Raw genomic sequence first — 12,675 nt, 5'->3', positions numbered from 1 at the left:
TAGTCATTCAGTGCCAGCACTGTGCCATCAGATGGACCTCGGGAACATTTCTTCTTCCTTGAATTGGGTTGATTAGTCTGAACAGCACAAACAATCTTCGGAGAGCACATGTTAGGCTCTTCCCTGCATGGGATCTGATTCTCTGCTGAGAATGCCTAAGCATAAACTGGTCTTGCTACTGCCTCCTGTCTTCCATTCTTGCCTAGAGGGCTTGTAATTACAAGTTGGGTGTAATTTTCTGCCCTCCCTCTGTGTTTTTTTCCCTTCCCCCAGCCTTTCCCTGAAAGCTACCCAGCAGGGCCAGCCTTCACAATGCTTTGTGAAGTGTGGCTCGGCACTTGATTAATATTCTGTTCTCAGTTGGAATCTTCTGCCCCACTTTTCTGCCATTGTGAATTCTCTCTCTCTACTTCATGCAACCGTTGTTGTGTGTGCTTTGTGTTTACAGACAATTAATCATGTACTGCAGAATGCAAAATATAATTAGGAACAAAACAGTGTAATACTTTGTTAATTCACTATCTTGTTGGATAAATGCAGTGACAAAATCTCTGCTAATATTCTGTGCCAGTATGGCATCTCTGGTAAAAGGCTTCTGTCATGATTATTATGTATTTTTGTATGTATATCCAACTACTGAGGAAATGTGGACATCCTGCAAAAGTTTAAGAGTTCAGATAATTTCCATTATACCCCCTTGAACAGATGTGGGTTTCAAATTTAAGAGAATACATTCTTTGAAGATCTAAATACAGCATTTTTTCATGAATGCACTTTAATCCTTTTTTTCCCCCACAAAAATTTAGTTATTACTAACTGTTTTTAACTCCTTTACTTAAAACTAATGTAGGCTGTTGTTTTTGTGAACAGAAATTTGATAGTCAGTATCACTGATGAAACATTCTCAGAACATGAAATTATAACTCTTGGGCGCTATTACGGTGTGAGAGATGAATATGAAATGGACCTCCACTTCCTCCTTGCAGTGGCTCAAGAACAACTAAAGAAAAACAGCTTTGAGAATTTTGAACAGCTGTCTGCAGTGCTTATATACAATGACCGTGAAAAGTAAGTTTCCTCTACTTATCGTAAGCTGTTATTTGGGAAGCTCTGCTTGTAAACCTACCTACTTTCTGTTTGTTGCTGAGCAAATGATACATTGTGGCCAAATAATATTATTTGGACTGTTAAGCCTCTCTCAGCACTTGACAGTAGACAAGAAAAGGATAGCCTCTTTTCATAAAAAAAGGATAGTCTCTTTTCATTTTGTTTTATTATAGCTGCTGTACTGAACATTCTGTGTCATAATCAGATGACTGTTCACAGGCAAAACACCATATTTTAAATCTAAGAGGAAAAATAGTGAACTAAGGGGAAAAGGAAGGATTTGTAGCTGATTCTTTATATAACTTATTTGCCCTTTTTTATTCTCTGATGTCACAGATAAAGAATCACAGAGAATCACTGAAGACCTCAGTGTGGGGGAGACAGGCTACCATGTGCACTTCAAGTTTCTCAGCTTTGTAAAAGTGGAATTTCATAAAACCTTGTTTTCTTGACCTCTATCCTGATATTCCTCATGTGTTTACCTATTTACAGCAACATTCACTTGAAGTAAATCTGGACAATACTGAATGTACAATTCTCCCCCTCTCTTTCTCTTTGTGTAGATGTGGAGTGCTGCCCCGTGAGGTGTGCAGGACTGTTTGCAAGTCCTTTAAGTTGCCACTGGCTGATGACAATCTGCAAGCTTTACTGACTATGTAAGTTAGTGGCAGATAGTATGACCTGCATGCATGGGTGCAAATCAATGCTAAATATCTACTGCAGACGCAGTTCTTAAGAATTTGCCATTTATATGCTACTAATCATTTCATGATGTTGATTTTGTCCCTATACACATGCAGACTTTCCTATGAAGTAGACAGCATCAGTAGTAAATAAAAGTGGTTTGCTACTCCTATTAATCTCACCTGATACATATTTTATTGTAAAGGAGTGTTGGCATGGTTTTGGTATTTTTCCATAGTATGTTTAATTGTTTTGAGACAAATTGCTTGGCTAGCTGTGTTAATGGAAACAGAAGTGAAAAGAACTAGTATCCAGTGCACTTGTATTAAAGGCTAGAGCTCAGAATAACCTGTGGTGTTTTGAACACTCATGTCTCGTTGAGTTTGGTTTTCATGGCCAGATTTTCTGGTAATAGGTTTAAATACATGGTCATTGGTCTTTTCTTTCCCTTGTGGGAAATCCTTAAATGTTTTGTCTGTGGCTTCATACTGTGTTAAAAGCAGGAACAGGTCTTGTCTTCTGTCATGTTTAAATGTTTTCAGGTAGATACACTTATTGATTTCAGGAGGAATTGTAAAGTAAGCATCTGAATTTATCAAATAATGAAAAGACGTGTCAGGCAGAAATGTGGAATCCATTTTAATAAAGCATCTTCGTACTGCAAGCAAGACTTCCCACTTAAATCAGTATCAACAAGACTGCTTTAAGAAGCCTAAGGGTCATTTTTTGATAAAGCCCCTGTTTCCAGCACAAAAACTTTCAGAGTAGTTTTCTGCAGTAGCCAGACAGACAACTTTGGCAATTTTTTGTCCATTTATCACTTCTGACAGGTTACAAGCATTAATCATCAGAAGCATGTCTGAATTTTAGCATTAATCTAAAACTAATTTTTCAGAACTCCCACTAAGCTGCCCAACACAAAAACTGCTGGAAGACAAACTGAAACCCTGTACTAGACAAGAGGTTCTCATAGTTTCCACTTCCCGAAGTCTGAAATTGAATAGATGCACAGACAAGGGGTTGGAAGTTTTCCTTTTTGTACTAACAATGCTGATCAAAAACAGATAAGCCTGATACATCATAGGCTCCAGAGATGTGTTTATTGTTTGTGAATTTATACCAGGGAAAGCTTTTGTGAGATGAACCTTTTCTCTTCTGAAGAGTCTCAGAGCAGGCAGTTTAAAAGAAAAAACCCAGTACACTGTAATAAAAATATAGAGATAAGCTTAGATGACAAGGAGGAGACTAAGGGCTGGATTTCACCCAGCTTTAGGCAGGTACCCTGAATTAGGATTCGGACATGGCAGGTACTTTCTGTAGGCGATGGAAAAGGAGAGAGTTACCTCCTCAGCCTGTATAAGAGCTGAATTTCTAAATTGCCATCAATTTTCTTTTGTTCTTTCTAAAGGGGCTGTGGCCAGCCTGCCTTGCAGATTTCTGTATGAGAAAGGTAAATGGTGTGAAGCTGGGCCTCAGAAATCAGTGTGAGAGGTACTTCATATGATAGAGTGCTATGTGTAATGCCAGTTCTAAGTTACAATATCAGCTTCTTCAAAAGATGGCAGTTTATGTGGTGAGTCACTGCACTGCAGACAAGAAAGAAGATTGTCACATTTTCAGTAGTATGTGCAGTTGGCACTGCTTGGTAAGTTTATTGTTTCATGGGGGTGCAGAGTCAGGGAAAGATTTTTTTGAAGTCTATTTAGTAGGAGTAAGTTTCCAGTAATCTGGAAGTTGAAGGCTAGAGTTGGCTGAATGAGATTTAGACTTTTTCTCTTAGTTTTGTCTTGCTTCTTATAGTTTTCTTTGAGACTGGACAATCATGAAACAGGCAGGTTTATTGTTAATGAAGAATAGTCTCACTCCTGAGGAGTATGCAGTTCAGTATGGGCAAAGTTTGTCAACAATAATCTTCCCCTGTTTTTGGGGGGTTTTTTTGTTTTGTTTTGTTTTTTTTCTTTTTATGAGGAAGCCTGTAATTTTGTCACTGATATTTCTGAAGGAAGTGGTGGTGATGTACAGCGTGTATCTGTATTTATGAAGAAAGAAAGTGGTACAATAAAAGTTGTTGGACTGATTCCCACAAAATCAATATATATAGCTAATGCACTAGCTGGACCCTGTTCAGCTATAAAATGACACTAGACAATGTGATGAGATAATAGTTGAAGAATGAAGCTATTTGTTTATTCAGCTTTTCTATCTGAGAGTAGGTGGCAAAGACTTTTTATGTAGGACTTAATGATTCTATTTTTCCATTTTGAAAGGTAATACTCTTAAACTATTTATTATTTACATTTGTAAATTATACTGCAATGATTTGTCACTTATTAAAAGCATGGGAGGGGACTAGAAGTTACTGTCTATTTTTGTGGTCGCCTCCAGATGACCCAAGACTTTGTTTATTGTACTGAAAGACCATTCAGTTTCCACAGAGTACAGGGAGAATTAGCACAAAGAGTGAGGTTTCATTAGACCCTTTCAAATTGTCTGTCTAGAGTAAATTTATATTTTTAATTGTGGGATGGTGAAATAGTAGGATTTAGGTACCCAAGAATTTGTCCATTTTTCCAGTTTAACTTGCTGGCTTATTAAAAAGTATTTCCTTTCTCCATCAGCATTTTCTCACTTAGTTTTTTAATCACAGAACAATACAGACTTTTAATCACAATGTATTAAGCAATGCAGATGGTACACAATTGTTTCTACCAGGAAACTACAGTAGTCATTATAAACATTTCCTTAAATTTAGGCAGGCATAATGAACAATTATAGTTTGTTTTATAAATAAATGTTGCTAAAGTGCTTAAGTAATGAATCTAGGGTTTTTTTTCTGTTATTTTTATTTGCTGCAATGCTAAATGTATGCTAATAAGGACTTAAAAAGGTGCAGTCCTTCCCCAGAGGGTATATAAACAACTGGCAGATAAGGAAAGAAAAAATGGAGGGGAGAATGGATGCCAAGTTTACAAGTATTACATGTTGATTGTTCCACGTTAGTTTTGTTCTTAAGCATATGTCCCTATTTTTAAAAATTTGTCCTTTAATTTGTGTTAAAAGCAGCTGTGTAGTTCTTCACTTCTCTACAGTATCAGGGTGAGCTTGTTGGACTCTGGAGGGGGGCTTGTTGTTTTGAAAGAGTTAATCCCTAGTGTCTCAGGTAGCAGTGCCTGATGGCAATGGGCCTCCTACATGTTCATCTCAATTCTCAAGTCCCTAATAGGCCAGGGCAGGCCACTCCTGCATGCTCAGCTTTTCCCTGGTTTGCGGCTGGGTAATGATTTTTTACCTAATTAACTATCTGTAATGTTTTTTTTAGGGCTGACCTATTTATTTCAGTAAGGAAACCCTGTTTTCCTGCTACAGCAAGTGTCCTGGTAGCAGTAGCAAGATTGGAAATGGTCACAAGATTGTTCTCCTGCACTCTGTCTTCTGCTCATTACCTTTGATACCTGAGACCCCGTATGCCATTTGTGATGAAAAACCTTTCTAGCATTAAAATTTGGATCTCTTAAGATAAATTATTTGTGTTATTCAGTATGCTGAGGAACTGATGGTTCAATTTACAGTTGTTCAAGGGATGAATAAATGTATACACAAGACAGTAGCCATTGCTTAATTCATACTGATCAGCTGCATAGACTTGTCTATGCTTGCTGTTTTAAATCTTTTCATATGAGCAGTTTATGACAATCTAGATATATACCTGTGTTACACAGACACTATCAAACAGGCTGAGGAATCTCAACATTTTTTCTAAGGTTAAAGCAGCATGATGCTTCTCCTCTATTATTAGCAGATTAACTTCTTAATAAATGTTGTTTAAAACTAAGGAATTAAAAAAGTCTCTTCATGTACATTAGCTTTGCACATAAATGTTTGGGTTACAGATGGGAAAGAAAAAATATTTGTAAGTAGCCTTTACTCACCAAACCATCCTCAGGAATGGTCATAATGTGATTTGACCGGATTTTTCACATATCTGGAGTATTTAATTGTGAATATATTTTTAGAAGCAGAAATGTATGACGATTTCTGTAATGTCAAAGAAAAACAAAAGCTCTGCAAACTATGATAGGGATGGGGAAGCTACTTTCATAGTCTAGTATTACATGCATTGGTGAAGTCATAGGGCATGGTTTCAAGAGGTCTTTGTTGCATTGTCTTGATAAGACAAATCTAATTTCCTTTCCTGAAGAGCACTGTCAGTTTCAGTCGTGTTAACTCCAGCCACTGAAATGTATGACATCTCTGTCCTAATAATGCATAAATTGATAACATCTCAGTCCATCTGGGTGCTCTGTGCCAAACTGCAAGTGTGTGCATTTAGTAGATTGATACAATAAGTCACAGCAGGAAAGAGATCTAAACAGTAGATTTTTTTTTTCTTTCTGGATTATTCTAGAGTAATATTTTAAGCCGCTTTCTGTAGCTATTTAAATATGGGATTTAGGAATCCCATTTCCTCTGCCGATGTTAAAATCTTTGGTTGTAGTTAACTTCATGGCAATGTTGTCATCACAGTTTGCTAGTGCTGTCACATCAAAGGACTGTTCTCCGTTTTAGGGTTTGTCAAAGCAGAAGCAATGCTTTCCCAGACTTCATTGCCTCAACATAAGTAATTACACACTTTCACTTGTACTATTTAAAAATCCTACTTATACAGCTCTACATCTTGGCAGTAGACTTAATCTTTTGACTTTTCACAATGAGCAAAATATAAATACATATAAAGTAAAAGAAAAAATATATAGTGATAGTTCTGAAATTCAAAATCTGTGTGCCATAGGTTTTTTCCAAGAGGTATAAGCTTTTTTTTATTGTCTTATTGCTTTTAGTGCTAAACTCCTTTCTTTTCCCAATTGGCACCTGCAAAAAAAACCTGTAACAAACATGAACCCCCTAGAAGTGGGAATGATCATTTTCTTGTGTATTGGATATAGTCCCCAAAAGTAAGGCCTTATGAAAATGTTAACTTGCTGTGAACTATTATAAAGAAGCAAGCTATCATAGGAGGTTTTCTTATGGCAATATTTCAGGCTCCTCTTTAATACTAGTAACAGTAGCATTCTTTTCTGACTTTGCTTTCATCTTCAGCATAACTCACTGTACTTAACATACCAGTTTATCGCTAGCATCTCAGTTTATGGCTTTCAATATATTTTATTATTGTCTCTCCTGCTGACTATTAAATGAAAGGTGTGGGGGGAGGAGAAGGAGGGGATGAGTTGCAGTTTATTGCAGTTTATTTTTGTCACTAGATTTATTTCTCCTGTTCTCCCGTATTGTTTTCTCAGTTTGTGCTGTAAATTCTCCCTTAGAGTACCTTCATGCTTAATTTTTACCAGAACCCTCTGCAGTGATTGAAGGCTTTTGAGGCCCATGTTTTGTGCAATACTATTTCTTTAAGAACATAATAAAAGTATTTTCTAAAAGACTTGTTTCCTGGAGATGCTCTTGCCCCTGTGTAGTAGTATTTGTCTCACCAGATTACAGGGTAGAATTGTTTAACCTGATGTTTCCCACCAAAGAATAGGTTGCTAGTTGTATATGTCTCTCCATGGACCCCAGCAGAGCACAGACACTTCCAGGGTGTGCCTATATGCCTAAACGAGGTCCTGTTAGGTAGTGTTAGGTGAAACAGATGTCATTCACAGAAGCTGCTAGTACAGTATTTATAGCAGAGCAGTTAAGCTCCTCATTTCAAGAATGATATGCATAGTACCTTCAACTTCAACTTGTGGATACTTTTCAAGCACTTGAGTAGTTCAACTGAATAACAGTGGTTCCGAAGTGCCTGAAACACCAAAGTGTTTTGCTGAATTGAGGACTTTTTGGATGAAGCTGCTTCATCCAAATGAATGGCAGAAGGATGACATGGCATACAAATCTGCTCCCACGTGGTTTATTAGTGCAGGTTAATGATTTTAGAAATTTGAGGGAGGGAGATAGTATGTTCCCCATGTACCTGTAGACCTTAGCTGTCAGCATATACATCTTCATGCAGTTAGAGGACCCTCATAACTGACACAAATGTTTATTTATTCCATAGTAATAAAGAACAATGACATAAAACAACTACCAAATGAAAAGGGTTGTGATTTTTAAATCTAGCTATTATTTGATAGGTTAGAGAGCTGTGTGTTTGTCAATTGTAAATTGATCACAAGGTGTGTAGAAACAGTATTTTTGAAGGATTGCTTACTTTCAGGAAAGGATTGGAGAAGCCATATAAAGCAAGTCAGTTGTGTTATAGAACAGCTCTCTTGTATCATTCTACCTATCAAGCTGTCATGCTATCTATCAAGCTGGTGAAGGGTCTAGAGAACAAGTCTTATGAGGAGTGGCTGAGGGAACTGGGGTTGTCTAGCCTGGAGAAAGGAGGCTGAGTTGTAGAGGCTTATCGCTCTCTACAACTGCTCGAAAGGAAGTTGTAGTAATATGAGTGTAGGTCTCTTCTCCCAAGTAACAAGTGATAGGATGAGAGGAAATGGCCTCAAGTTGCACCAGGGGAGGTTTAGATTGGATATCAGGAAATATTTCTTCACTGAAAGGCTGGGCAAACGTTGGAACCGGCTGCCCAGGGAAGTGGTTGAGTTGCCATCCCTGGAGGTATTTAAAAAAACATGTAGACATGGCGTTTAGGGACCTGGTTTAGTGGTGGGCTTGGCAGTGTTAGGGTTACAGTTAGGCTTGATGATCTTTAAGGGCTTTTCCAACCTAAATCATTCTATGTTTCTACCTGTTTCTTTTCTACACAAAGGAGTCATACACTGATCATCCCAACTTTATGTTTCTCACCGATTGTGAGATGCCTGTGTTGAAAAAGGTTGGGCAATGCTTTGAAAGTAAAATGAAATGAGTTGAAATTGAATAAACCTTAAAGAAGTTGAATCATACTATGAGAGTCAATAGTAAGTTGTAAGTATATGGAACAGAGTGTATGATATAGAAGTCCTGATAGTTTGGTAATGTCTTCTGTACTCGTGCCAGTGCTTGATTATAAAGAAGTAAAAAATTATTATCCAAAAGGTAATGTATTAGTATGCTGTAGATAACATGATACAACTTTGTTAAGAATTTCCTTTAACCTTGAATCATTGTATGGTTATTCTGCTTAGGTGTGAAGATGACCATAAGCAGGTGGAATATAAAAAGTTTGTGGATGGCCTGAACTGGAGACAGAATCCAATCCCTGCTTTACAGACGATAAAAGTTCCTCTCAAGGTAAAATTGGTGTATCTGAGCAGAGGAACAGTACAGGACATTGATATAATTTGTCCAACTTTAACATGAGTGCTTTATCCTATGGGGACCACAACAGTTTTAATTTTTGTGTATTTGTGCCTGGTGTTTCAAGTAATTAATTTTTTTCTGGGAGGTTTAGAATGAAGCAGGGAAGTCAAACAGGGACAAGGAGCTCTATAACATTCCCGTGCCTAATAGGTGTCACATCTCTGTGACATTTTTCTAGAAGTAAAAAAAAGGGGAAACAGGTGTATTTGTCCATGAACAATGGGCATGAATACCGCTTCACCGACAAATGTCGTCACATGTCAAACCGTCTGTTCGCTTGCTGAGATAGTCAGGAAGTAATTTAAACTCCACTGACACTGCGGAAAATAGCTATGTATTCTTTATAACTCCATAGAAACTTGTACATAATACACCACATCAGCAGTAGGCGTACAGAAAGAGCAGCCTGCTGCTTAGGGTAAATAAAAATGTGGTATCAACAAGCTGCAGAGATTAGTATGATCTTGCATCTTGTGCTGAACGGAACATTTTAAAATAGATGGTGCATAAGGCAATTGTGCTGGTTTTTAAAAACTTTGTAACAGATAAATCCGAAGCCCTTCTGACAACACATAGTTTTGCTGTTCTGACCTAGCTTGCTCTACTTGTACAGAATTAAAGCATTCCTTTAAATTCAAGTTCCATGGTGACATAGTTTAAACTGATATTCCTCAAGTACTGTGCTATTAACTTGACTCCTCTCTCTTGCTTGCCTTACCAGCTCTTTCTTCTGTAGCATCTCAAACTGTTGGTGATGTCTAATGAGGGCCCAGTGCTCCTGGTTTGCTCTGCTTTCCATGGTGGTTTATTTTTCACTTTGTCATTGAGAAGAATTTTTCCATCTTGTACAGATAAAATCAAAGCCCTTCCATGTGTTTTATAGAGCAGTCTTGTGATTCAAAATGTGCATTAGGTTTTGTTCAGTGGGTATTTTGTTCTTACAGAAGAATTCCGCACCTAAGTTATAACTCAATATTTAAACAGTGACTGCTCTCAGGAGATTGTGTCAGGATAAGGGGCCCCATAAGCCTCAATACCACAGAAACAAAAAGAAGGTCAGAGCCTGTGTCTGGAGGTTTTTTGCCTTGAAGATGGTGCTAAGCTCTATACCAAAAAGCAAGGGTGAAAGAAGCAGAGACACAGATATGCTTAGTGTTGAATGTGTTTGACTGTTTTTTTCCCCTCACAGCTGCATGGCTTATCTAGCCATTGAGCATGACCTGATTTCTGGCAGGTGAGGGAAGGAGATGGCTCCTACAGGGTGAAGGTGGGGTGCAAGCAGCAGTGGAACTAAGAGGCAGCCTTCATGAGTGGAAGGTGTGGAGGAAAAGGCAGTTGTAAAACAAGCGGGAGGTTGAAGTGGACATTTGTGGTGAAACATATGTTCTGATCAGCGTAAGAGATGAGGATTTGTTTGGGTATGAAGAAGATGTTATCTTCACTTGGAGGACAGCCAGTGGATGGGCTTTCTGGGCGTGGCTGATGCCTAAGAGCCTCAGTTGAGAATAGTACATGAAGTCATGGGAGGAAGGTTACAGCTGAAATAAAAAGGGAAGAAAGAGTAACAATAGAAATTATAATCAGCGATCATCATGCTGGGATAATCAGTTCCTTATCAGCTCCAAAGCCTTGCTGTAACTGTCATACTGATATAGAGCACTGTTTTCAATGAACTGCACCCAAATTGGTGCCAGTATAGTTTACTCAGTTTTACTGACTTTATTATTTTGTTAGTTAGCTGCAACACCCAGGCTATCTTTGGTACAGTACAAGAATATTTTAATGAAGAGATCAATACAAAATGGAAAAAAATCAGAGAAAGGAAGGGATTTAAATTGTGTTCAACTTTAGAATCCAATTGTCATTCTGTTCGTGACACACCGTGAATTAAAAGCAATATTTTGGGGCTACAGTATCTGTATTTATCAGATAGATTTCAGCAACAGAGTTGTGCTTGTTTAGCTGACTTTTTTCTTCTTTCTCTCTATATGATTATTTTGTATGATTCTTGGTGTTGAGACATAGATGGATTGCAAGACTTTCAAGTATAATGCCGTCCCTGGAGGCATTCAAGGCCAGGCTGGATGGGGCCCTGGGCAGCCTGGTTTAGTGGTTGGCAACCCTGCCCACAGCAGGGGGTTGAAACTAGATGATCTTTAAGGTCCTTTTCAACCCAGGCCATTCTATGATTCTATAAGTGTCTTAATGGAGAAAATATAGCATTATTTAATTTGAAAATATCTGCCAAAGGGCTAATGATAGAAAATATTTTTAATAAAATATTCTGCAAGATTGATTAGAATGTGCATGTAGTAATCTTTTAAGAGGATGTGCTAGATAAAGATCCACTTTTTCTCAGATTTGTATGTGGAAATGAAGCAGCTCATTCAATCTTATGTTGACCGGCTTTTAATTATTCTTGTTTTCAGTATTATATTCTAAGATATTCTCTGGGTTACTAATTTCAGAATGAAGATGACCGGAGTGGACAACCACCATCCCTTCCTGTGAAAGGGATCAAATACTTACCTCTTCTGGATGATCTGTTTGGCAACGAAGAATAATCTGATCTGTGCAAGGCACCGCTATTGGATTAGTGTTTCAGCTCCAAAGTTTACTTAGACAGATACTGAAAACATTCCATGTAAAACAAACAAAAAAATCAGACATAGGTGTTATTGCATTTAATTTCTTATTCCAACACAGATGTGTACTTTGTGTGTTTTTGTAACTCTTTCTAATTCAACAGTGGTCTTTCATACTTATACAAGCATAATTAAAACTGTATCCTCTAATCTTTGTGTCTGGTTATATGGAAAATGTACAAGTATTGAGAAACCTTTGGGTCAAACAGAGCAAAATCTTGCTTTGTTATGCAAGGTTTTAGCACAGTATGTAGTTGCTCTGGTATCAGAGATAAATATAGCCTTCCATTGTAGAAGTAAATATTTTGCGAGCATGGCATGGAAGCTATCAGTTCTTGCTTTTTTGTTTTAAATGTGACTCAGATTAGTAGCCACCTGTGGCTGAGACATGTATGAAGAGAAGGTGCTTCAGTAAAATTTTAGTGTGCAGCTTTCTCACAGTAGCACTGTACTTGCCCTTTGAAAATTAATTGGTGCCTTTCTCTTTGCTCGAAATCGCAATAACTAAACGGAGTTCCTGTTAGTGTTTTTGTATCTCTTTAAGCCTATGCCAGCTCAAAGCCATGACTAGATCTAAACTTACTGCATGCTTTTGTGAGAGAAGTAATTACCCCAGTTTAAAGAATGGAAGAGCTGAGATGAAGGGGGGAACTGACTCATCCATGGTGATTGGAAAGAGGTGTGAACCAGCACATCTCTGCGGTGGCTGGGAGATTCACACATTCAGTATACTGAGAACCCTGTGCTTTCTGTAATCTGAAATTATAGTTCAAGGAGGAAGGGTTTCATTTAGAAGGATGAGGGTTTGATGTATCTAAATCCCCAAACTGAGGGAAAGTCAATAGTTCAAAGAATAACTTAATTCAGTAAATCTGTATCTGTTGGGAAACTTGGAGATCCCTTTTAAAATTGTGATCCATTTAAAAATACCTTGCTGCACTTT

General features: G+C 37.8%; 1 protein-coding gene across 1 annotated transcript in view; it reads left to right on the top strand.

Annotated features, from left to right (window-relative positions):
* LOC104466751 (EF-hand domain-containing family member C2-like) overlaps window positions 1-11,651 on the top strand; it is a gene marked incomplete at its 5' end in the record, with an annotated part of 27,682 nt that extends 16,031 nt beyond the window's left edge. The window contains 4 exons of the mRNA XM_010080280.1: window positions 871-1,068; window positions 1,671-1,763; window positions 8,913-9,018; window positions 11,556-11,651. Of these exons, the coding sequence (XP_010078582.1) occupies window positions 871-1,068; window positions 1,671-1,763; window positions 8,913-9,018; window positions 11,556-11,651 (493 nt within the window). The remainder of the gene's footprint in view (window positions 1-870; window positions 1,069-1,670; window positions 1,764-8,912; window positions 9,019-11,555) is intronic.
* Between the last annotated feature and the right edge of the window lie 1,024 nt (window positions 11,652-12,675).

The sequence above is a fragment of the Pterocles gutturalis genome, unplaced genomic scaffold (assembly GCF_000699245.1).
Source record: "Pterocles gutturalis isolate BGI_N339 unplaced genomic scaffold, ASM69924v1 scaffold9254, whole genome shotgun sequence".
Taxonomy (NCBI): Eukaryota; Metazoa; Chordata; class Aves; order Pterocliformes; family Pteroclidae; genus Pterocles; species Pterocles gutturalis.
Note: the sequence above shows the minus strand (reverse complement) of the source record. Positions and strands in the feature narration are given on the sequence as shown.